General features: G+C 48.5%; 1 protein-coding gene across 1 annotated transcript; it reads right to left on the reverse strand.

Moving 5' to 3' along the window:
• Positions 1-1763: 1763 nt before the first annotated feature.
• On the reverse strand, positions 1764-24514 carry GNA11 (G protein subunit alpha 11). The gene is made up of 7 exons (XM_044453407.1): positions 24335-24514; positions 8731-8915; positions 8079-8233; positions 6197-6325; positions 4864-4993; positions 3087-3240; positions 1764-2205 (listed from the first exon to the last, which is right to left on the reverse strand). The coding sequence occupies exons 1-7, from the start codon at positions 24468-24470 to the stop codon at positions 2015-2017; spliced, it is 1080 nt and encodes a 359-aa protein (XP_044309342.1). The 5' UTR covers positions 24471-24514; the 3' UTR covers positions 1764-2014.
• Positions 24515-26491: the final 1977 nt, after the last annotated feature.

A 26491-nucleotide genomic window follows, 5' to 3' on the forward strand; every position in this document is an offset into this window, starting at 1 on the left:
ACGACATGGATTAAACCCAGGACATTTGGAGGGCAACTGGTCTCTGCCCTTCCACCCCACCCCACCCCACCTCGAATACTGCTGGTGTCCATGTGCAAGTTGGATTGTAGTGTTGTGACCCAAACGGATCTAGGGAAGGAGAAATCCCATTCTGCCTTGTGCAGACAAGTCTAGCGAGCGTCGCCGCACACGATGCAGACGCCCATCAGACGCACTGCAGCGAGTGGCCTTTCCCTCCTTTTCACGGAGAAAGGTCTCAGGCAGTCCAGGGATCTTCACTGTTAGCAGTTCTGAAGCCATGTTAGTGTTGTGTGTACCTCAAGGGGCCAGGGGGCACCTTCAGGAAAGCCCCCCACCCCCGCTCCCAGATTGTGCACGTAGTGCTGTGGTAATGCTTCTTCCAGGCAGAACCCGCAAGAATCTTGGCGTTTTGGCACCATCTCCCACTGGGGCTTGAAACAGGCGGTTGCCGAAGCATGTTTGGCACTGAAATTGCAAGAAATGCAACCTTCCGTGGTCCTCACTTTAAAGGTCAGGCACCGTCTCTATTGTTCCTGCTCATTCCGGATCCGGTTTCCTGGTTCGGGCTCCAGCTTGCTGCGGGCCTCTTCCACGAAGGCAGGCTGTGGCCCCCAGCGTTCCTGCAATACTGCCTGCAGAACAAAGTCTTCCAAAGAAGAGGCGAGCGAGGAAAAACAGCAGCTGCCACTCACACAAGCCTCAGCAACGCAGTCCGAAGTGTCCGTTTGCAGGGACACCAGAAAGAACTTTCCTTGGAAGCATTTCGCTAAGATGCTACTGTGGGTCCTTTCCTATTTTGCTCCTTCCTCTAGGATTCCCACATTTGGGTGGGGGATTTCATGAACTCAAGTGCTTCTTGGTGAAACACACACATACAGCCAATAATGAAGAGGAGGAGGACAAAACAAACAAAACACACAAACACACACACGCACACACGCACAGCTACGAGTATGTAGTAGAACTGCCAATCTTTCTTCTAGTCCAAAATCTGCTGCAGAATTTGGATTCCACCACCTAGGCAATGTCACCCTCTTGTGATTCCTTTACATCTGCTGGGTGAGAAGAATCTTTCTAAGTGAGCTACCTCTTTCCTTAAAGAAACTAAAACCCACCACAAACAGGCACTCCCCCCCCAGTCCCCGACCACCCACCCTCCTCCGGCTCATCTGCTATTACTTGGTTCATAGTCTATGAACAAAAGTAAGCATAGCTGGCAAACTATGCACAGAATAATAATTTAAAAAAATCACAGTTTCAATATATCTTTCATAATTGAAAAGGAAAAAAAATCTAGACTAACATGGCACAAAGGAATGAAGGAACGAATAGAGTACTTGTTTGGCATAATTGTTAAGGAGCGCTTGTCCCTCCCAAGATCTCTTCTGAGCGTACCCGTCCGACACATATCCTCCTGGGTGCGATACACGGAGGTACAGCGGAGAAGCGGACAGTGTGAGCAAGCTGCACCAGTAGCATCCTATGACACAAGGAGAAAGTGCTAGTAGCATACAATACTCCTACAGCCCAGCAAGCTCACGGTCTTGGCTGGAAACTCTGGGACTCATCTACCGCCGGACAGAAAGGAAAAATTAACTGGCTAATGCAACACAAATTCCAAGAGGAAGCTGCATGGACTGCTGACACGAAGGAAGTTAATAAGGTGCCAGAGAGAGTGAAACGTGTCCCCCGTTGTTGTTTTAAACTTTGAAATAAAAGCAAATTTGGTTTTCTTTTTTAAAAAATCAGCTATTCTGTGGGGCAGACATGAGACTCCAAGGTAACAGTGAGCAAAAAAGCCCTTGCCACTCCACAGATCAGACAATTTCTCATCATTACATCATTAAAAATTAAGATAGTTTTTCCTGTACATGTTTTGTTTGTTTGAATTCATGGGGTTCTCTCGTCTTACTTTCTTCACAACAAAAGGTCTCCCAAGGAGATTTGGGGAAGGGTGGGTAGAAGGGTGGGGAAAAGGACAGGCAGATCAAGGTCAGACTAGGTTATATTCCTTCAAGTTGAGCTGCAGGATGGTGTCCTTGACGGCAGCAAAGACAAACCGGATGTTCTCCGTATCCGTGGCACATGTGAAATGAGAGTAGATAATTTTGTCGCTGTCAGGGTTTAGATCCACAAACATCTTGAGAATGTACTCCCGGGCTGCTTGTGCATCTCTCGGGGGGCCTGCAAACAGATTGGGGGGAGGGCCACTGTTACAATGAGATTTCTATTGCGTTTGGAGCAATCTGATGTTGAAGGGGTTATATTGAAGCCACCGCCCTCAGGATGAGGGGAATCGGCAGTCGGGCGCATGGCAGGAGAGGCGATGCAAAATCACACGTGTTTATTATGAAGACACACAAGAAGGGAAGAGCCCTGCTCCATCAGACCAGGATTCCACCTTGGCAGCATTCTGCCCAGCCAGCGGCTACAAGATACCAATATGCCCCCTGCCTCTGTTCTCCAGCAACTGGAGTACGCAGGAGTTCCGCTTCAGAGCCTGGAGGAGGCTGAGAGCCATCAGGACTAGGAGCACACGCTGCCCTCCCCTCCCCTCCAGGGATTCATCCCATGCTGCCCAAACGGAGGTCCTACCTCTTGCCTGTTCTGCAAGCCCCACCAAGCACAAACATCTGGGGCTCGGGCATCCCATGATGATCAAACTGGCTGTGCTCCGCTGATGGTGGGGGCAGTTACTGCCCCCTGCAGCTGCCCACCTGGAGATCAACTGGCTTTCTGCCTGCCCAGCTCACCGGAGAGATGATGTCAGGAAGACACGGCCTGGGCCCCTCCTGCTTCCTGCGCCCCCTTGCCCGGCTCAGGCAGGCCAGAACGCTCACGAGCAGCTGCTCCATGCGCAGGCAGACGGCCTTCAGGAGGCTGGGAGCCTGCGTGCAAAGCGCACACCCTCTCCAAGAAGCTGCCGCTCACAGCTCAAGTCTCGGGCTTTCAGGACTGGCAACAGCGTGGGGGAAAGAGCTTATCTTGGATTGGCTTGAATCGCTCGCTGAGTACTTCTGAGGGACTGAAAAGCGCGTCCTAATTTGTTAAAAGCCGTTACTTACCATCATACTCTGGAAAATAATCCGCAATGTGAGAATACATTATCTTGTCTTCCAACAGATCTTTCTTGTTGAGAAACAGGATTACAGAGGAGTTCTGGAACCAGGGATAAGTGATTATTGTCCGGAAAAGGGCTTTGCTCTCCTCCATCCGGTTCTGTCGGGGGGAAGAAAAAGGGCTTTCTAGGTATCGCCTCTGCAATTGCCAAGGGAGACACACATGAAATGAGTGGGGGGGTGGCAGAGATTTATACCCCATGGAGTTCCATCAGCCCCACCACAGCAGGGTGTGAAAGGGATGAGGTCCTGATAGGACTCTGGGCACTTTCTGTGACAGCCAACACGGAAGTGGCACGAACCACTCTTGGCCTTCTCCATCACTACCACGCTTTCCACAATGGCCAAAATGCTAGGAAGCAGCTTTCTCTCCGCCCAGAGAAACAAGGCTTCCTCCTTCCTACCCTGCCTCATTCACCCATGAAGCATTCCATTTACTTCTCAGATTCAGACCCTCCTTTCTGAGCAACATCCCTGCCTTTTAAAAGAGGGATGAGATGATGCAGATGAGCAAGAGAGCTGACAGAGGCTTCCTCCTGCCTCGCCTCCGGACTTTGGAGCGTGCTCCCTGCGGAATCACTACTCGTCTTTATTCTCTTGCATTCACGGCCGGAGGCAAAACACATCTGTAGAGCACTTGTTTCAGAAGAGCCCTACACACGTGCATAAAAGAAATCTACTCCAAGACCTGATCCACCATTTGTTAAATTTGGAAGGGCTCCTATTTTGCCTCGCTCAGCCTTGGCGACACGTAGTTTCTCTGTAGCGCCGGCCCCGGGTGCTTTGAAAAGATGCTGAAAAAGGCGAAGGGAAAGAAAAGAGCAGCGAAGCTCGAATCACACCTGACTGCTGAAAGTATGCCTCCCTTTCACATGAAGAGTACAGACCACAAGGCTTAGAGAGACAACAGCCACAGTTCGCCGGGGCTTTTTCACGTCAAAACAGAACTTCTGCATCTTCTAAGTCCATCGCAGCTGCAGCAGGGGACGTATGCGCAAGGCCCTTGCTGTCCTTCCTGCAGAAATGCCCCCACCACCGGCCTGTCCCATGTTTTACAGCTCGCTGCACGCCCTGCACAGCTGGGAAGCGTGCTGCCAGTCCTCCCAGCACAAAATGAGGGGTTACTACAGACATGCGGCACCGCAGCGTTCCGAGATGCCCTTTCATTTCACACTGAGAGAGCGGCTGTGGGTCAGAAGCAGCGCCACGCCTCGTGAACGGCTTGGGGCCTGGAGGCACCGCCTGCCAACTGAGAATGCGTGCCTGGGCAGTCGCCTTTCATGTGGTGAGGGACGACTGACGTGTGCCTCAGCAGAGGTAGGGGAGACCTCCCCCAGCTGCTCAGGGCCAACCCAGAAGCAAGGCCTTCTTGCCCCCGCCTGGGAAAATCGAGCTGCCCGGGTTGGGCTTGGCTACGGGGGCTGACGGACCTCAGGCTAGTTCTAGCCAACGGGAGCTTTCTCAGACTTTCCAGATGAAGCCACTCAGAGGAGGCAAGGCAAAGAAGGGCAAGGGAAGAGGGAGAGGTGGCATGCTCCTTTTTAATTTTTTTTTGCTTTTAAGTTCTTGAAGGGTCTCCAGACCTTCTTGTGTTTCCCAGTGCGCACACCCCCTGCACACTTTTGGAAGCCGTTCCAAGAGCTGTGATCCCAGCACCGCAATGAGGGCTTAAGGAACACCAAGCCCCACTCGCTACTACCACAGTTTCGTACTTACAGCTTACCTCGTTATCAGATTCCACCAGAACTTGGTCATATTCGCTAAGGGCTACTAAGAACATGATGGAGGTTACATTTTCAAAGCAGTGTATCCATTTTCTCCGCTCTGACCTCTGACCCCCAACGTCTACCATTCTGAGGGGACAAAAAGGCAAGCCTTAACTCTTCCAACATTCATTCCATATCTCCAGTAACGGGGGAGGGGGGCGATGATCAAATACACCTACAAAAGCAGAACCACACGCGATTTTGGAAGAAAGGTAGCAAATGGAAGGCACTGAGTACATTTCAGTGAAAATGTACTAAGAAACCTTCCATCCGTGCCTGTCCTCATCATCCAGCTTTCGCAGGAAGTGCTTGTCCCCACTGCAGCCCGGGCAGGCGACCGTAATCGAAGTAACTGCCCACGGCTCTCTCCCGTCGCCCCCTCCCTTGGCTGCCTCCCCATTTATTTTAGAGCGCTGGCCCCCAGAGGCCGGTCTGGGGCCTGGCATTCCTGTCACTTCGTCACGCGCCATGTGCACAGGCAAAGCGGCCGTCCCGCTTGGCAAGTCGGCCTTCTCCAGCTAGGTGCCTCCCGATGCAACCACGCGGTTTGGAAATCCTGGGAACTCCACTCAGGAGCACCAGGGTGGGGAGGGCTGATGGAAACAGCACCGAGCCGGACGAACCAACGGCCTCTCCGCACCCAGGCCGGCTTCTTCTGCGTGCTCCGTCTCCTATTTACAACAGAACGAAGAACTGGGACGATGGAGCACAGGAGGGGCGGTGCGAGGAGGAGGGCTCCGGGCAGCACCAGGGAAGCACACAGCAGCTGCTCCCACGCGAATGAGTGCGGCGCTGCGGCTGGACCCCACAGCAGGCGGCCCACCGGGGCAGAGGCCACCCGGCGCCACGCTCCTGCCTGGCGGGGCAGTGGAAAGGCCAGGCCGGGGTGAGCTCAGAAGAAGCTAATCCAAGCATCGGTGTTTCCCGGGGGCTCCCCCGCCGGGGCGCCCGCTTCGCTGTGCGTTCGGCAGCGGCTTGCGAAGAGTCCCTGTCACCTGCTGCCCAGGGGCTTCTCGGCAGAGGCGGGCCAGGGGGCAGCCGCGGGTCGCCTGGCATCCGCTCTCCACTTCGGGCTTCTCTCAACAACGCCCCTGCACAGTTTCTCGCCTTGGGGTGGAAATGCTCGGCCAAGCGCAGGGAGGCCTGCTGGGCAGCGCCTCGCCCAGCCTGCGAGAAGCCCCCACAAAGGCTTCGGAGGGAGGGATGGCGGTTTATCATGCCATGGAGCACGCAGGCTGGCTTCGAGCGAGGGGGAAAGCGGCGGGGGCGGGGGGAGGCCAAGGCAGTTACCTGAAGATAATATTCTCTAGGTCAAAGGGGTATTCTATGATCCCAGTCGTTGGAACTCTGACCCGCAGGACGTCTTGCTGCGTGGGGAGGTACCCTGGGGTGGCGATACGGTCCACATCAGTAAGGTAGCTGTAAAAAGCATGTTCGGGGTGGGAGGGAAGATGAGGGGGACATGAGTTTGCTTGCCACACAAAGCACCCCCGCCCAGAGAGCGTAACTGCGGAGCCCCCCCACCTTCTACCCAGCCTCCCCCTTCCGCCAAACGTGCCCTCCTTGCTGTGAGGCACGCAAAGGAACAAAGCGGCGTCTGCCCAGGAAACCACCCGAGGCTCGCTTCTTCACAGGCCAGAGCAGCCTGGTTGGCCGAGTCTGTAGGCTGCCCCACCCCACCCCACAAGCTGCTCTGCTGCGAATGAGAGAGGAGAGCTGCGTTCCTGTGCCGAGCATGGAGACGGGGCCACGCACCCAGGCGCCCCCTTCTCCATGCCAGGCGCGCCATCCACCCCCCCCACACCAGCCCCCTGCTCGCGTCCCAGGCTGCCCAGCGCTCCCTGAACAGTGCAGCCGAGCAAGCCCCGCGCAAAAGCCTCCAAGACAGCAGACTGGTAGCCGTCTTCGCCCAGGCACACATCTAGCTTGTGCTGCTCATGTTGCCAAGTGAGAAAGCTCCCGGGAGACCAGAAAGATCAGTGCTACATGTGCTTTCTAGCAGCGCTTGGTCTCTCTGCACTCCAGTGAACTTCTGCCAGCTCTTCTCCACGCCTTCTCACCCTATTTCTCAGTGTATTGCAGGGCCAGGCAAAAACAGTGCCTCTGGGCATTAACTGTGCTCTCCTGGGCAGGGGAGGCAGGGAATTTGAAGGATCCTGAAAAAAGAGCAGAGTTTCTCATGTGCTCGCAGTGAGGAGTCCTGAGGGGGCCTGAACGTATGCGTGCACAGTGACAAGATGAGGAGGTGGTAGGTCAAAAAGGGGGGAACTGGCTAGCAAGGGACAAAAAGAAACGGGAATGAGTTGGCTGGCAGGCTGACGACGGCTGGAGACAGAAAAGCCACCCGCCTTCTGTGAAATAAGATTTCTGTTGGCGTTCTGTTGGTTCCACAGGACTCACAGAGTGAGTTGTGACACAGACCCCGCCTCTACCACACAATTCGCCTTCTGGGCAGGTGACTTGTCTTTTGTGTTTAGTTCCACCTCCATGGCAGCCATTTTGTGGTAGTGCCCAGGACAGGTTCTTGAATTGCCCAATCTGCCTAAGGGTCCAAAAAATTCCCTACTTTTGGTCTAACCCGGGGCAAGACTGCCATTCTCCTTCAAAGGCTGGGCCCTCAATTTCCATTCTCCTGAGCTTGTCAGGCCAATGGTGGGAACTGGAGTCCAAAACATGTCAAGAGCCACACAGGTTGTCCACCCATCCAAGAAGTATACCAATATTTATTAAAAATCGTGGACCATCTTCCTCTGATTATTACTTCCAGTATTTACCACTTCCCTTTGCAGCACGGGCAATATGAAAGGTCACAGAGGATAAAGCTCAGAAGCAACTATCAACTATTTTGAGCTTTGGGCAGCAACAAGTTGGCAGCATAAAATTGATCAAGAACACATGAGATACATCTCTGATGTTCCCAAATTCCTAAAAATACAGCAGCAGGTGAAGGACTGAGGATTCCTCCCTCCTCCAGTGCCAGAAGGGGATGAGAGAGTTTGGGGGCATCAGCCAGATGTCCCAAGCCACACTTTTTCTGTGAAATCCTGATGGTTGGTTGGTTGGTTGGTTATTTATTTATTTATGGGGGGGGGGGGGGGGGGATGCTCAGCAGTTGCAATGCCGCAAAAGTGCTAGCTTTGGAGAGCTGCTCAGAGAGGCCAGATCTGCTTACTATTTAGCTGAGTCGGACAGCTGGTACTCTCGCCGTCGGTCATAGCACTCCTGGATTCCTGGGTCGTTCCACAAGGTTTTAATTGCACTTACATAAGGCTGCTCGAAGGACGAAACCTTTTCTACATCCACGTCCCGGATCAGCAAGGCATTGTCCTACAGGTTGGGAGGAGAGAGAGAGAGAAGCCAGCTTGAAAGGCCCATCTTGGGAGGCCTTTCCCCCACTCTCCCCGCCCCCCCCCAGGTGAAGCCTTTGCCCCTTCCAGGGCTCCCTGTGATGGTGAGAGGCCCACACTCTGCTCCGAGTCATTACTTAGGATCCCGCCTGCGTGTAAGTAAAAATGCAGGCAGTGATTTTTAGCAGCAGCAAAAGCAACCGCTAGCCTGAAGCCTGAATGATTCACCCGAAACCTCTGCCCCCCTCCCCACCAGACCTCCACAAGTGGCTCCCTCACTCAACAGCATGCCATGCCAGTGCCCCACCAGGCCTGGGGTGGAGGAGATGCTCCCACCTCGGGGCCCAGAGAGGCAGGGAGCTTTGGCTACTCCTGGGCTGCTAGCTCGACTGGTGCTGCTGGACACAGGATTGCAAAGAGGCAGTGATGGGGCACAAGAACAGAGCAGTGGGCCGGGGGGGGGGGGGAGCGGCTCACCTTGTTCTGTTCATATTTGTAAAGGATCTTTAAGGTCTCCATGGCCCTGATCATTGACTGCATGGCAGTGAAGATGTTCTGGTACACCAGCTTGGTGAAACCCTTTTTGTCCTCCTCAGAGTAGCCCGAGCCATGGATTATCCGCATCTGTTTGATGAATGTGCTCTTCCCACTCTCTCCTGTGCCTGAAGGGAGAATGTGCAGCACAGCAAGAAGACATAAGGTGGCTATACTTTGGTCTGATTTCTGTTTTTGGGGTTGTTGTTTTTTTTAGCAGGTACTGTATAATTTTCCTCCTACTCCCAACAAAAATCCTATGCTGCAATTTGTTTTTGCAATACATTTTGCTATTACACTTTTACTACCTGGTGTTTTGGGAGCTACCCAAAAATATTATTCTAAGTAAGATGGCAAAAGCACTAATTACAAGGTGGTTGAACTGACTTTCCATGCTGGTAAGCAATTTGCTGCCGTAATAAACATCCTGTAAGAAAAGATGGGAGAGCACAAGAAGGAGAATCATTGAACAGTAGAGTTGGAAGAGGCCAAGAAGGCCATCAAGTCCAACCCCCTGTTGTTGCAGGACACCAGTTTATACCAACCCATTCCGGTAGCTGTCCAGGTTGACCTTGAACGTCTCTAGTGTGAGAGAACCCACAACCTTTCAAGGCAGCTGGTTCCATTTAAAACTCTCTTTAATGAAATAACCATTTATAATGGCCTGCCCTAAGCTGCTGTTCTTCTGATATGTTGGACTACACCTTTCATCACTCCCAGCAAGCACAGAATCATAGAAACACAGAACAGTAGAGTTGGAAGGGGCCAGGAAGGCCATCCAGTCCAACCCACTGCTGTTGCAGGACAACAGTTCACACCATCCCACTCAGAGGGCTGCCCAGTTTCGCCTTGAATGCCTCCAGTGTGGGAGAGCCCCCCACCTCTCCAGGCAGCTGGCTCCACTGCCATGTTGCTCTGACAGTGAGGAAGCTCTTCCTGATGTCCAGCCCAAATCTGGGTTGCTGCAGCGGGACTTGATTATTGCATGTCTTACATTCTTTTACCAGTGAGAAGATACCTCGGCCTTCCTCTTTGTGATAGTCTTTGAAGGACTTATTGAGGGATATCATGTCCCATCAGTCTATCAAGGCTGGACATGCCCAGTTCCCTCAGCCTCTCCTCACAGGGGAGTGTTTCCAATCCCCAGATCATTTTTGTTGCCCTCCGCTGCCCCCTTTCTAATTGACCTGCCTCTTTCTTAAGTCTTGGTGCCCAGGACTGGACACAGTATTCCAGGTGAGGTCTGACAAGTGAGGAGTACAGAGAAACTGCTACTGCTCATGTTTTGGAAGTAATACTTCTGTTAATGCATTTGCGCTTTTGGTGGCTGCATCGCATTGTTGGCTCATGCTTAGCCTATTCTCCACAATTACTCCAAGCTCTTTTTCAGTTCTGCTAAGCCACATATTCCACATCTTGAATTGAGACTGTGGTAGTCAGACAGTATACAAGTTTTAAATAAATAAAATTTTGATTTCTTTTTCCTAGGTGGAGGACTTGGCACTTGTCCTTATTGAATCGTATTCTGATGCTTTCAGCCCAGTGTTCAAGTTGACCAAGATTGCCCTGGATCTTTATTCTGTCTTCTTGGGTATTTGCTATTCCGCCCAGTTTTGTACCGTCTGCAAATCTGATGATCTTTCCATTATCTTTCCATTTTCTCATCTAAATTATTAATGCAGATGTTGAAGAGCACTGGGCCCAGGACTGAACCCTGTGGCACCCCAGTAGTTATGCTATGGTATTCGCAAAATTGTGCCCGACCCATCACAACCCCATGGGCAACACTCCTCCAGGCCCTCCTGTCCCCCACCATCCCCCAGAGTCCACCTTGCTCACGCCGACTGCTTCAGTGACCCCATCCAGCCACCTCAGCCTCTGCCTTCCCCTTCTCCTTTTGCCGCCAAAGCCCACTAGTTACCTTCATCCAATTTTAGAAGGTGCCATTGAAGAACAGTCTTTGTGCCCAATTTAGCAGGCAATTTTGGATCCACCTAATAGTTTTTTCACCTAGTCCAGTTTTTGATAAAAGCATGCTGGCTTCTATTAATCACCGCATTTTCGTCAAGATGCTTGCAGATGGATTTTTTAGTAATTTCTGCCAGAATTTTTCCAGGAATTGACGTCAGACTAACAACTGGTCTATAGTTCACAGGTTCATCTTTTTCCCCCTTTTTGAAGACAGGGACTACATTAGCCTTCCCCACTCATCTGGCACTTCTCTTGTTTTTCAAGATGTACTGAAGATAATAGCCAAGTGGTTCTGAGAGCTCCTCGGCTAGCTCTTTTATGACTTTGGGATGGAGTTCATTAGGCCCTAGAGATTTGAACATGTTTATTCTACCTAGGTATCCCTTGTCCATTTGTCTGTCAATCTTGGGGTGCCATCTCTCACTTCCAGCTGGAACTTCCTCTTGATTACAGATTTCCCTGTGGGAGAAGACAGAAGCAAAGTAGGACCTGAGCACCTCTGCCTTCTCTTGGGTCTCTGTTACTGCTCTGCCACCCAGTTTAAGTAGCTGGACACCCCTCTCTTCCTCATGTCTTTTGTTCTGGATGTATCTGAAGAAGGCCTTCTCATTGTGCTTGGCATCCCTTGCTCTTCTCAGTTCACCTCCGGCTTTAGCCTTCCGGATGCAATTCCTGCAATTCCTGCTCTTGCGCTTTGTCTTGTCCCTGCTATCCTGTACTTCTTTATCCCAGGCTGGGGACATGAAGAAGTCACTCATTCCTAAATAATCCTGTTAACATAGGAGCCCTAGTATGTGGGGTTTTTCCAACAGCAATGGAAGAAAGGCATTCTCAACAAATCCATTTATTTATTAAAACATTTCTATGCCGCCCCGTGCCGAAGCCTCAGGGCGGCTCACAACAAAAATACAATAAAATATAAAAATAACAATATAAAATTAACAATATAAAATAATAAATAACAATATAAAATCTAATTGTCTCTTCTCCTTGACTTCAAATCCTTTACCCAGATTTCTGCAATCAAGTTGGTTATTTTTCCCAATCAGATCAAGATGCTTTGGATGAGATGCTAAACCCAGCATTCCCCGACCTAGTGCCCTCCAGATGTTGCAGAGCAGCCTCCCATCTTCCAGACCATTGAACATTCTGAATAGTTTAGCTTAAAACACCTGGAAGGACCAAGTCAGCAAAGCTTGTACTAAGCCACAGCTCAGCATGCGGATAAAAGGCTCACTGAGGATTAACAGTGACGCCACCGACACATTTATAAATTGCCAGACTTGTCGTTGTCACTGTCAACCATTCAGTCATGTACAACCCTTGGTCACTTTATGGATCATTGCTCTCTGCCTCACAGTGCTTCCTTCAAGACTGCCATGTCTTGATGATGTCCAGCCAACGGCTGCTGGGGCGATCCCTCCTCCTTCCCCCACTGATCACTCCCAGCATGACTGAGCTCTCACGACATGGCCAAAGTATGACAGCCTTCGTCTGGTGATCTTGGCTTCAAGTGATGTCTTTGGCGAGGCTCAGTCTACGACTTCTTTGTCCGTGATTTCGGCAGATCATGGGATGTGCAACCGTCGTCTTCAGCACTACAATTCTGTCTTTTTCAGAGTCCAAGTTTCACAGCCATATGTGGAAATTGGAAAAATGAGTGTGTTGACTACTCTGCATTTGGTAGAGGCTGATGTCTTTCTTCTTCCAGATGGATGCTGCATTTCTTCCAAGTGCTGCGCACCTTCTGATCTCAGGACTGTGGTCACCATGTTGGTCAAGTTGAATTCCTTTACTGGGATTCAGTTGAATTCCTTTACTGTTTTGATGGTCTCATTGTCAATCGGCACGCTGACCCGTGTGTTCTCTTCAGTCACTGTTAAATTTGTTTTCTTGATGTTAAGGTGCAATCCCAATTTTCCACTTTCATTTTGGACTGAGCCACTCCAAATCTTCTTTGCTTTCTGTGAGCAGAGTTGTATCATCTGCATATTGGAGGTTGTTGATACTCCTACTGCCGATTTGATCCCAGTGGTAGTTTCTTCCAAACATGCGTTCCTTATAACTATTTCTGTGTATATGTTAAATAGTGTAGGTGACAGGATGCAACTTTGCCAAGCGGCTTTTCCAATTCTGAACCATTTTATGTCTCCCTATTCCATTCTTACAGTGACTTCTTGATCAGAGGACAGCGACTGAAGGAGCTGGATGTGGTGTGTTGATATTCCCAGTTCTTTGAAGCAGTTCCTGAGCATATCATGGTCAACACCATCAAAAGCTTTTGTGTAGTCAATGAAACACATGTAGAGGTCTTTTTGGTATTCCTTTGCTTTTTCCATCATCCAGTGTAGATTGGTAACATGATCCCACATTCCTCTCCCTTTACGAAATCCCGCTTTTACAGGCAGTTCTCTATTGGCAGTTGCGTTCAAAGGTTGTTGGATTATCTTCAAGAGGAATTTACTTGTGTGTGGTATCAAGGCAATGGTTCGGTAGCTGGAGCTGTCTTTCTTATCTCCCTTCTTTGGTACTGGGATGAGTACCAACCTTTTCTATTCTTTTGGCCACTAACCAGATTTCCATAAATTTTGGCAAAGCACTCTTGGTGCTTTTGTCGGCAACTCTGCTGGAATTCCATCAACTCCAGGGGCTTTGCAATTAGTCAACTGGTTGAGTGCCCACACTACTTCCTCCTCCAGGATATCTGGTTCCAGTTCTGTTAGAAAAGTTTCTTCTCTTACAGCTTGGCCTTCTCATTTGTGTAAAGCTGTTCTACATATTCCTGCCATCTCTGTCTGATTGCTTGTAGGTCATGCAATTCTTGCCCATCATGTCCTCTAACCATATCCTTTCTTGCCATAAAGGGATATCTGGGCTTCTTCACATAAGTGTTTAATCTCTTCCGGCCGTTTCCTCTAATTTCTTGCATTGTTCACTCCAGTACTTTTCTTTATATTTTCTTGCCTCTCTCTGGAATTCTGTATTTAGTCTTTGTACTTCTTCCCTGTCACCCAATGGTTTTTGCTTTCCTTCTCTCTTCTACATTCTTTATTGTGGCTTCTGATATCCACCTTGCCAACTTTGTTGGTTTCATGTATTGAATATATTTCTGGACTGCTTCAGTGATGGTTGTTTTTATATCCTGCCATAGTTCACCTGGTTGTCTTTCTGTGATTGACACACAGAAAGACAACCAGTTGTCTGGTTGAGCAGACAACCCGAACAGAACAGAGTAGAACCCTGTTGAGCAGTTCACATCAGTTTTAACTTCAATTGCATATGCCAGGGGACTCTCTTCAACATCAAAATTCTGATTTATGGATTTGACACTGCAGCCCCGAACCTTACCATGGCAGTTAGAAGCTTGTGGTTTGACCCACAATCTGCTCCAGGGAATGTTTTCACGGTGAGGATGGAACTTTTCCATGTCCTTTGGCATAACATGTAGCTGATTTGGTTTCAATGTTCTCCATTGGTGAGGTCCAAGTATATAGTCACTGCTGGAGTTGCTCAAACCACATGCTCATGATGCTTAGCTGTTGTTGGTGGCATATATTTTAAAATGTTATTTAACTTATTTGTTGTAAGCCGCCCCGAGGCTTCGGCAAATGGGGCGGCATAAAAATGTTTTAATAAATAAATAAATAAATAAAAATACCTGGATCAGTCATTCTCCTGCCTCATTTCATTTGCCAAGGCCAAACCTGCCTGTGATCCTTGTATCTTCCATTTCTCTCACTTTCATAATGAAATCTCTAATAAGATAGTGTCTTTCTTTGCTGTTTGTTCCAGAGTTTCCTGAATTTCAGTATTCTTCAGTGTTCTCTACCACTGAATCCACAGTGGAAGCATAAACTTGAAGAATGGATATGCTGCAAGGCTTTCCATTATCCTGTCACTGACTGTTCAAAAACTTCCTGTGGTTCTGCCCACTTTTTTATTCAGTATGAAGGCCACTCCTCTTCTTCTGGGGGTATCACTCCCAGAGTAATATATGATATGATCATCAGAGTTGAAGATACCACAGCCAGTTCAATGGGCTTTACTGATGTCTAGTATATTAATACTAAGCCTTTTCATTTCGTTCTTAAGGATGTTCAGCTTCCATAAGGTTTAGGCCACTGACATTGCATGTTCCTAAACTGAAGACCTTTGAACATGCACATGGTAGGCATGCCATGAGCAGAACGGGCTGAAGCCAGGGGTCAGACTAGATGGCCCAGGAGACCCCTTCTGACCCTCTCTGCTTCTATGTTTTTAACAGCACAGAGATCTATTTGCTAGGGGCTGTGTTAGCGTCTGGGGGGCCATTAGGGTTTGTCAGGGATGCTCCAGCTATGATGATCCTCTCTTTGCTCTTCCTCTGTGGCTTTATTGCTGCCTCCCAGCCAGGCGGCTTCACTGCTTGGGACCATATTGTTTGCCATTGAGTCGAACCACCCGTAGAGTTTTTTTGGCAAAGGAAGCTGGAGTAGGTGGACAGGTCCTCCTCCAGGCCAGAGCCATGCTGGCCAGCAGAACAGCACACTGCTCGCCCCCACCACTATGGTGAGGTACAGATGGACTTCAGGAGATGCCACCCACACATTTCTAAACTTCCAGAGCTGACCCGTCCCATAATCTTAGAATAACTTTCCCCAAAGCAACAGCAAATCAGCAAGGCACCAACATGGAAATCCCTTATTTCTATTGCTGCATCAGGACAGCGCACACATGACCGAGTCAACACCTATGATGGCAGATCCCGTCACCACACACAACCTTCTAGCACTTCCATTCAATCCATTTGGGTAACCTCCCAGTTGGACTACTGTAACGCACTCTACATGGGGCTGCCCTTGAAAACAGTCCAGATACTTCAGCTGGTGCAAAATAGAGTGGCCACACTGCGGATCGTTATTCTCACATAACGCCAGTCCTATACCAGCTCCAATGGCTTCCAGTTGAAGTCCGGGCCCAATTCAAGGTGCTGGTTTTGACCCTAAATGGCTTGGGACCAGGATACCTGAAGGAACATCTCCTTCCTTATACGCCCCCATGCCCCCTAAGATCGGCCGGGGAGGCTCTGCTCCGGGAACCCTCCCAAAAGGAGGTAAAAAGGACATATACTTGGAAAAGGGCCTTCTCTGCGATGACACCCAGACTATGGAATACGCTCCCCAGGGAGGTTCACCTGGCACTGAGCCTATATTCTTTTTGGCGCCAGGTTAAAACCTTTTTTATTTAAGTGTTATTTTAAAAATTAGCATTTTTAGTGATTCACAGTCGCCTTTGTTTTGTTCTGATTTGAGTTATTTGTATTGGGTTTTGGTAATTTTATTGTACTGTTTTATTGTTTTTATGATTATTGGTTTTAATCTTGTAAACTGTCCTGAGATGCAATAGTGAAGGACAGCATATAAGTGTTTTAAATAACCAAACAAACAAACCTGGAAATGCTAGCATTCAACCTTGGCCCCCTCTGACCAGCAGGTCGTGTCAGGGTTCAGGACCGCTCAGACCTGGTATAAATGCCCAAAGGCTGGATTTTGATCCTCCCCGATCAACACAGCAGTTAACTCTTGCCTGCCCCAGTAATGACCACAGAGATCCTGGATCAGACAACCTCCATTCCGGCGTTATGGCTGCCAACCTGGTTCCCCTCCCCAGTGCAGAACCAATGGCAATGAGTATGTTTATATGAACTCACCAGTTTGGTACATAAGATATGCCCTTCTGGAGGAGGAAGGCTGGCAACACTGAACAGTGCTGTATATAAAGAAAAGGGAAAGCAACCCTCTCTCTTTCTTTCCTTTTTTTGGGGGTTGGGTAAGAGTAAGACAACAATTAGAAGCACTCTCTACAAAATTCAACAGCAGGTACATGTTATCAGAGAGAATCCTCATCACACTGATCCTGGGATTTCCAGAACATATCATTTCCTTGGGATGAGCTTGCTGAACATCTGCTGAACCAGGCACGTTGAAGTATCAAATGATGTGGACTTTCCAGAAGGCTTCCAAATGTCCTTCACCGTGTTAAATAGATGGCTCTCTCGTTTTAATTGTTTTTTAGCATTTATATGCTGTAATCCCAGGTAAATTGTGCCACGTTAATATCAAAAGCCAAAAGTAATTGAGATGAAAATGTGTGATGAAGAGTCTGTCCATCACATTTTAAAATTTTTACATGCTAAACAGCCACACAGATCCAACACTGACTTGGAAATTTGCCGTGCAAACTCAACAGCGTCCCCTTTTAATTACTTTTACTGAAGAGACTTCTAGAGTGTTGTTAAGAGCAGGATCCCTCCCAAGGTGGCTTTATACAAGGGAAGAGATTAGGTTTAGCATGCCTGAAGCTTTAGGGATTTAGGGATGGTTCCCCGGAAAAAAACCCCAAATTTCAATTTTAAATGATCACACTGTCCTGCCTCTGGGCAACCCAGAATGCCATGCCGTGCCTTCCCTTCATCTTCTAATGATAAAAAACCATTTTAACTGGTCTGCCAAGTGGCTAAGCAGCTTGTTCTTCCATGGCAAGTTAGGGACTCCAGCAGCCTTATTTACAAGGTTGTGGTAATGTATCCACTCTAACTGCCAAATCTGACTTATTATATGCTGCATCTCTCCCCATGTTACTAATTTTATGCAACCATGATGCTTTTTTTTTTTAAGAGATGACAGCAGGAATACAGCAAAGGAATTTTTTTTCTGGCAAATATTTTCCACTCTTGTTATGAAATTGCTGTTATTTCCCAAGATGTGCTCCAGCCCAGCTACATTTGGGGATCACCAGAGAAAATCCCACAGTGGAACGGAGAAGACCAATACCCCAGATCCCAAAGGCTATGTAGGGGTCAGAGACACAGAACAAGATCAATTCCTTTATTTACTTATTTATTTATTTGCCCCAAGGATGCTTCCACACCCCAGGAAAGAGATGGGGGTATCATTTACTACCACAACCACTGACGGCTTTACATTGACACCTTGCATTTCTTCCTCCGGTGAGGAACCCAAGCAGAGTTCTGGGTTGCAGAGTTCTCCTTCTCGCCATCACCCTGCGAGGTAGGCTAGGCTGACTGGCCTTAAGTCACCCAGCGCGCTTTCTGGCCATGTGGGGACTAGAACCCACATCTCCTGCGTCCCCATCCTGCGCACAATAACCTCTACACCACACGGGCTCTCTTTGGGGATTTGCGGATTTAGAGTGCCTGCCATCCTTCCAGAGTAACCTTCAACCTAGCAATCTCTCCCCAAAGCCAAACCTGCTATACTATGTGATCTAGCAGCAGGTGAAGCAAGGAGAGGTTTCTGGGATATAGCTTTTTTAGGGACACCAACCTAAGTAGGCAAAACCAATGAGTATCTTGTTTAGTTGTTAAAAAAAAAAACCCTCTTTTTTTAAAGGCCAGATTTTGTAGATCTGCCTTGCCAGGTGGCCCGGGAGGGGCTCTTTAGCCACCCCAAGTGAGAGGGCTACAAACCATCCAGCCCCTGCCCCCAGCCAGTCTGAAGGGCTGCACTACAGCAAGAATCTCCGCATGACTCACGACCATCAGCAACAACGGATAACCTTCCTTCAAGTAAGTGCTTTCCACTCACTGCCACTTTAGTCAGTAATTGGCAGGCTGATGTGAAGAGAAATATTGGACAGGCTAATGCAGGGAATAAAACGCTTCAAAGGGGAGCTTATACCTAGTGAATCGAGAGAGCTAGGCTGCTACCACCAGATAATGCTCGTGGCCACTTCTCCTATAATCTTCCCATTAGCCACGTATACAGCCCATCTCAAAAGTTATTTCTTTAAAGTTACAGGGGCTAGGGAGACCAAGCAAACGGCTTTTGGTTGCTGATGTTTACTAGCTATCGGAATAGCTTAGCTGCTTCGGTGAGGGCTGAGCTCTGCTGGGGGGGGGGGGAATAGTCTGGGATTAAAAGGCAGGCAAAGCCCAACTGCTTTAAAAGATGGGCATCGCACGTGGGTGGGCGCTGCATGTGGATGCGCCTCTCATCGAGAAACACAGCTGCAAACAAACAGCCCCAGCCTTCAAAGTATCTTTCTTATAACAAGAAAAAATAATCTTACAGCAAAGGAGCCCATGAGCTTTCCTCCATATGGCACAGCACAACGGATGTGGATTTATAAACACTGGTCCTGCAAATACCTGGGATTTTCCAGCCCTAATCAATGGACTGTAGGCAGTATACAAAGAACACAAACTGTTTACAGAGCCAGTGAGGTATAGGGGTGAGGCGTGTGGGACCGGGACGCCGGAGATCTGGGTCCTAGTCCGCACTTGGGCTATGGAGCACAACCCACCACTTAAAGCTGCTGTTGTGAGGATAAGATTCAGAGGAGAATTATACAAGCTGCCGTGAGTTACTTGCAAGAAACAAAAGTATATAGTTATAAAAAAATAATGTTCGGGTTTGATGGACAGCCTCTCTGTTTCAAACCCTTCCCAGAAAGTCAAACCCAAACCAAGACCCTTAAGAGTCACAGTTATTTATGCATCTGAATGCACCTCGAAGAATCAGCTTCATGTAGCGTGAATCAGTGGTTTTCAACCTTCTTACAGCTGGGCAAAAGTAGGAAAATTATTTTGGGGACTGCCGAGGCAGAAATGAAAAGCATTATATACATAATATGGTATTTTGTGTATTCATTTTTTAAATCCAGTACCAAAAAAGAGAAAATTCTCTAAAATAACCAGAAACCGAACAGTGAAAAATGCCAGTAAAAGAATACTGAAATTAAATGTAATCAAATACAGCTGAAACTTTTAGAGCAATATGTAACTCAAATAAGGCTACTGCAAAATCTGCTGTTGTTTCTCTTCAAGAATACTTGATCAAGAATTTACAATAGCAAAATACAAAATCAATATAAATGCAATATTATACTTAGAGCAAATACAAATTCAAATACAGTATCAGCAACAGAGCAATACAAAATCAAAGTTACTTAATACAATAATATTCATAATGTTAAACAGTGATATAGAATGACCCCCCTCCCAAATTCCCATACATACCAGCACAGACCAGCTGAGAAAACCCTCTTAGCACAAGCCTGCCTCAGCGTCTCCCTTTCCAGTAGAAAACACAGCAGATAAAGGGAAAGGGGTCCCTGCCCAGAGGGCAGATCCTGGCTCCCACTGAGCTCCCTCCCACACCCCCTCCCCCTCCCCCTCCCCAGAGAGGAATCTGCAGCAATAGCACAGTGAGCCCGAGCTGGTCCGTGGCTCTTTCACGGACCCGGAGAAAATGCCAGCCGAACGGTGGCTGACCCGTCTAAATGAGGTGGGAGTCACAAAAGAGTTTTAAATTTCCTGGCATTTCCCACTTTCACCTCCATGAGAATAGCCCATCCATCTAGCACAACAAGGAGCTAATACACAGTGACTTAGAAGAATTCTCTCTGCAGTTCATCCAGACATTAAGCCTCAGACCTCAATTCTCCCAAGTTCTGTTCAACCTGGAAAGCTAAAGCATAGACATATTTCTGGTTTAATCTGTGCTTCCACGTAACTCCCACACTGGCTACTGCCAGGGGTAAGTTATGGAAGTTGCAGCAAAAGCAACACTATGCCCATGCCCAGCAGCACATGATGTGCCTGGCTCCCCAAAATATCTTGTGAGTCCCCCAGACACCCAAACTAACTTCCACCTCTCTGCAAGGTCCAAAGGGGATGCTCTGAGGGTACAGAAACCGTAGGACCTCGTCAGAGGTACTTCTAAATAAACTTTTAAAAATGTAAGGAGACAAAGGAGTCTCTCTCTCTCTCTGGAAGACAGCGAGGAGAACAGCTGTGTGTGTGTGTGTGCATCTGTGCAAGTGTGTGCATGTGGGAAGGATGAGGGAGTGTGTACATTTCCCTGGATAGGACACCAAATGGAACCCTCGGGGCAAAGAGGTTGTGCACAGCGCGCACACACAGAACACCTTTCCTTGGCTGCTGAGGAACCACAACCTGCCGGATATATTAGATGGGCAAGGCTTTTTGAACACAAGCATGGAAGGAAGGAATGAAGCATTTGGGAAATAAGCATGGACCACATTTTGCTTGCCCGCATTTTCTTAAATAGTGGTCGAGTTCATGAAGGATCTGGGGTCACTGAGAATCTGTGCACAAAGCCACATTCACAACAATCAAGAGCATTAAAAACAAACGAACAAGCAAACAACCAAGCCGGATTATTGCAGCAGGTGAGCTTGGCCGGTACGCTGTTAAGACCACTGCCTCGGGAAAACAAACAGCTAAAGACTCAGGGTAAACCTCCTTCAAGTTCATTACTTCAGGTTCATAAATAGAAATACAACTGAGAGGAAGATCACCGTTTTGTTAAGTTAGCAAACAAGGAGATTTAGAAGCAGTATTTGGGTTAAAACCATTTTCCATACTAACTCCAGCTGTATTTGGGGTTGATGCCTAACTTTTTAAAAGCTGCTACTGCAGCTTTCTCACCTGAAGGAATGTGATGCTACATTTCAGGTGGACGCATGAGAAAGGTAAGAAAGATTGCAACAATTAAATACTTGAGAGCACCACCTGTATAGAGGAATACTTAGAAGGGGCACAAAGAGAGACCTCATTAAGACAAAGTGCAGAGAAGCATACCAAGGTCAGAATTCTGAGACAGGATGGGAGAGTTCCTTAGAACGGTGGACAAAGTCCTTGGCTGTCAGGCAGTCATGAACTAAAGAGAAGAATCAGATGTCAAGAGGAAAACAGAAATGATCAGAAAGGTTGAAAATGGGAAGGGGGGGGAGCAGGTTTTATGCCTTAGCAAGGCACCTATTCCCTATGTATAGATGGAGATATTATGCAGAGAGGGGTCTTTAGCAATTGTCAGGAAGGAACCACTAGGAAATCCTTTTAGTTTGTAAGCAGGATGTAAACGCTAGAAAAGCAGGGAAGTTATTAAAAGGGACAATTACTGCATGGTGAAAGAGGGTGGTGTCCTTAAGATGGGTGGGGCTGATACCTTTCTGCACCTTGGAAGGGAGCTTTTGTTTTTCATAGAAGCAGCTACATCAAAGGAAAGAGCTAAATGGTCAGGAAGTGGAGCTATTAGGGGAAGGAACCTCACTCCCAGTACAGTTATGTTTTAATGCAACTGATTTCTATAATCACATTGCATTTATATCCCACTTTTTTTCTGTTCAGGATAAAATGGGACTGTTATCCTCACAACAATCCTGTGAGGCAGGCTGGGCTGAGAGGAAGCGACCGGCCCAAAGTGACCGGTGGCCAAGTAGGGACTAGAACCTCCCAATTCCCCAGCCCAACACTCACCACAGAACTAAACTGGTTTTTAACAGAGTGAGATTTGCAGCCTGCCTCTGACCCCATAAGGCTCCTGTGGGGACCAACCTTTCGGACTCGTGTTATCCTCCCTTTTGCCACAGTGAGCTAATTCCTAACACTTTGGGCTTTTTCCCAAGACTTCTATTGTGCTTCCTAAATAAGATAGCTCTTCCTCTTGACAACTGCCAGCCTCTATGAAATAGACACATGCAGCCCAACCATCCATTCCTTAACATTCCAAGTCTTTTAAGACTATTTCTCCTCTGGCAAAAGGACGAGTGAGAATTCTCTGAATCTAAGCCTGAGAAAATAGCTATTGTTAATAAACTGTTCAAAGAAAAGTGATTGCAAAGACTGAAAACGACGTGATCTAGAAACAGAAATCTTAAAGGTGAGTGAAATTGCCCAGGGAGCAGCCCAACTGTATAACAGCTATAGAATAATAATTATTGTCAGGGAGTGATTGAAAGGGATGGATATTATGTGTTGGTGACAACTGCTGCGCAGTAAACGTGTATGCATTATGGTTTTGATGCAAGTGGCCTTGGGATCGTCAACACAATGAATGGCCAAGACCCGGGATGCAGGTCCTAGAGAAAAACTGTAAGAACAAACACGTATCACCAGAGAAAGCACGTTCAAACTGTACTGTAGCTATATGATCAAGGTTGGGCGGGAAGCTGTTAATGGAATGAAAGGTGACAGGAAGGGATGTTTGCTGGTTGTTTGTTCTTAACTGGAGAGGAAAGGGGTCTAGGAGGGTTTAAAAAAAATCCTAGAAAAGAATTCCAGCTCCCAGTCATGCCAACATCACTCATGTTTGTTACAAAGAGATGAGGTAGGGAGGAGTGCAGAGGGAACACCATGGAAAGCTACCCTAAAAGACATTTGAGGGTGCAGAAGCTGGCAAAAAACCTCAGGGAAGAAGTCAAGCCTAGCAGCAGGAAGAAAAGAGGGTGCCTAGGGTTGTTTCACTTGGAGGAGAAAATGTTGGGGGAATTTTTGGTTGGTAGGACAAGAGATTCTATCTTGCCTATCGAACCCTAACCCTGACCTACCTCACAAGGTTGTAGTGAGGATTACCACCACCTTACACTCCATAGAGAAAGCACAGAAGGGAAAAGCATATACATATAATGTTGTTATATGTATATAACATACATGCTTTTTGCAAAGCATTATATGTATATGCTTTGCAACAACATATTGTTGCAAAGCATATACATATAATGTAAACAAGAAGTAAATACCATCACAAGTATTGTATATACAATGCAACAAAATGGAAATGTCAAGAATAGACTGCTGCATAGATTGAGCATTATTTATGTACATACCATGAATGAAAAATCCAACAAAATATGGGTGGGTAAATGGGGAAAAGGAAAAGATATCTCAGTACAAGGATACAGTCAGAGTAAATAAAAACAGAACGGCTACATCAATTTAAAGTCAGACAAACAAAGCAGCAAAGAAATATAAACAAGGGGGGCATGCACACAAGCCAAACACAAATACCTAAGAGCCAGCGTGGTGTCGTGGTTAAGAGCATGGGATTCGGACTCACGCAATCAGGGTCCTAGTCCCACTCAGCCATGGAGTTCAGTGGGGGACCCTGAGCCAGCCACAGACTCGCAGCCTGGCTCACCTCACAGGGCTGTTGTGAGGATAAAATTAGGAGAAGGGGGTCTGTGACAGCTAGTGGGGTGTGGAGGACGAGAGCACAGGACGGGGACCCAGGTGGTCCGGGCTCTCGTCCCCACTTAGTCATGAAGTCCACCGGGAAACTTTGTGGCAGCCCCGACTCTCGGCCTAGCCTCTCTCAGAGCTGCTCCTGCGGACATCAGACTGAGTGCATGTCAACTGCCTGGAAGAGGCAAGGCACGGAGCTCAAAAAGCGAGCGAGCAAGTCCTGGCTCGGCGGCGAGTCTTGGTCTGGGGCTCGGGAGAACTAAGTTCTGGTCCTGCGCGGCCGGGAAGTTTCCCAGCGGACCCAGCCGACCCCGCAGGGCTGCCCCGCGGAGCAGACCGAGGCGAACGGAGCTCCGGCCGCTGCCCTGCTTCCCTCGCGGGGACGGGGACGTGACAGCGCAGCCCGGCGCTCCTCCCGGACTGCCTCGCGGGGCTGTTGTGAGGCGCCCGGGAGGAGCCGGGCGGCGCCGGGAGACGGGCGCGGCGGAGGCAGCGGGGCAGGGCGGGCGCGGGCTCCGCGCCGGAAAGGGGCGTGAGGGCCGGGAAGGGACCGGCGCGGAGGGGCGGGCGGCGGGCAGGCGTACTGACCGAGCAGGAGCAGCTTGAGCTCCCGGCGGGCGTCGCGCTTGTCCCTCCGCAGCTGCTTCTCGATCTCGGCGTTGATGCGCTTCGACTCTTTCGCCTCGTCGCTCAGGCAACAGGCCATCATGGACTCCAGAGTCATGGCTGCCGCCGCGCCGCCGGTACCGCGGGCGGGCGGGCAGGGGCGGAAGCGGGCGGGCGGTTGGTCGGCCGGCCGGCCGGCAGGGAAGGCAGGCAGGCGGCGGAGGTTTCCCGCGTCCTCGCCGCCTTTCCCTTTGCTCAGCCCGCGGCTCCAACCGAACTTCGCCGCCGCTCTCCTCCTTCTCCTCCTTCGCCTCCTCCCCTCGCGGTATTAAAGGCTCAACCGAACATGCCCCCCACCCACCACTGCTAGCAACAGCACCGACGAGCGGCAGCCGCGTCCAATCGGAGGGCCGCGCGGAGGCCCCTGGGAAGGCCGGATTGGACGCTGCCCCGCGCCGCGCGCAGACCAATCGGTGCGCGCGCGGGCGCGGGGGCCCCCCACGCCCTCTGGCGACGGGGGCGGCGTGGGAGGATTGGCTTGGCGGCCGCGCCCTGTCCAATGAGGGGAGCGGAGGGGGCGGAGCCTCGCGAAGCGGATGCGCGTTCTTGCTGGCCGGGATGGAGGGAGGAGGGGGAAGAGCGTTAAGTTATTATTTGGCTTTGGGCCACGCCCCCTTTTCGGGGTTTTTATATGTTTGGTTCTGGCTTAGCCGATAAGAGACGTGAGGAAAAAAACGGTTCGGGTGAGAGGTGTGGAGTGCGCTTGCGCGAGAAGGCTGTGGACGCGCGGCATTGCGGGATAGTGGAGGACTTCGAGCGGGGCAGAGGAAAGTGGAGGGCTAACTTATCTTCCCCCTGTAAAAGTAAATGTTTGTGTTTAAGGAGAGAAAGCAAATTAATCCTTGAGCCTTGGAACCTCCTTCTCTTGGGTGGACTGCGAATATATTTGGGAGATGTGAAGTTCCGGTGATAAAGTGTTCCTCTGAGCATGTGCAGAGTGCTTTTCTCCTCATCTCTTTTTTTAATCATGGAAGGCTCTGAGCAAATGCAGCAACGTTAACCTGCGTCTCTGGGTTTGTAACACACAACGTTTCTACCATTCCTGCTTCCTTTTAGCTCAGAAAGGGTTGCTACCTCAAAACCTACAGTCTCATTCAGACAATAAAACAACATGAAGGATTATCGGTTCGTACAAATGGCATTAAAAGGGGTGCATTGTGTACATTGCATTGTGAACGACATCCCTGCAGAAACGTCAGTTGTGCAAGATTTTTCATTTTCTAGCTCAAGCATCCAGAAATTAGAAGAAAATGAAGATTTGGAAGGACAGCAATGAAGGAACTAGAAAAGTTAAGTGTAAAATGTATGTTTTACTTATTTATTTATTTATTTATTTAGCAAACTTCTATGCTCCCCCATTCGCTGAAGCCTCAGGGCGGCTCACAACAATAAATACACAATTAGCTATATAAAACAATATAATTGGAGACGTCCTGGCCGAAGATAGAAAATCAATAAATAATATTAACAATTAAAATGACGTTTAAATAAAAAGGTCTTGGCCTGGTGCCGAAAAGCAAATAATGACGGCGCCAGGCGGACCTCTCTGGGGAGCGCATATTTAAAATATAGGTATATTTAAAATATACCCTGCCCTATACACAAAAGTGTTTCAAGGCAGCTTACAAAAATCAAAATAATCCAACAATTAACAATCACAAATGAAAAGAAAATCAAAGCAGAATCAAAAATAAAAACATGAGCATAATCAAAATGAAAGTTGAAGACATGCATGCACAATGAAATTCTGAATATAAAATGTAAAAACAATAGATTATTTTGTATTAGTTACATTTTTCTCTCTCTCATTCTCCCCTCTCCTTTTTTAACCTCACACCTGCCCTGTGGGGTGTGTTAAGCTATCGCAGCCCAACAGAGCTTAAAACCTCCCAAAATATGAAATAACCAAAACATCAAAAAAGCAACCATCTCTGGCAAATAAAAGGAGCAACTGTCTTGAATTGGTAAGATAGATTATACCTACGTCTGTGGACAAAAGCCCATTGAATTAAATGGGGTTTGCTTCTGAGTACACAAGGGATGAATTTAAAATGCCCATCTGCATTTCTGTTCTGAAGT

This window comes from Varanus komodoensis, unplaced genomic scaffold (genome assembly GCF_004798865.1).
Source record: "Varanus komodoensis strain SLA01 unplaced genomic scaffold, ASM479886v1 scaffold79, whole genome shotgun sequence".
In the NCBI taxonomy this organism is placed as follows: domain Eukaryota; kingdom Metazoa; phylum Chordata; class Lepidosauria; order Squamata; family Varanidae; genus Varanus; species Varanus komodoensis.

Excerpts from the sequence above, each read along its gene's own strand:
- GNA11 (XM_044453407.1), bottom strand. The coding sequence starts at position 24,470 with ATGACTCTGGAGTCCATGATGGCCTGTTGCCTGAGCGACGAGGCGAAA. Across the intron at positions 8,234-8,730 it reads ACAAATATGAACAGAACAAG|GACAATGCCTTGCTGATCCG; the intron begins GTGAGCCGCTCC and ends CCCAACCTGTAG. Across the intron at positions 2,206-3,086 it reads TTATTTTCCAGAGTATGATG|GCCCCCCGAGAGATGCACAA; the intron begins GTAAGTAACGGC and ends ATCTGTTTGCAG.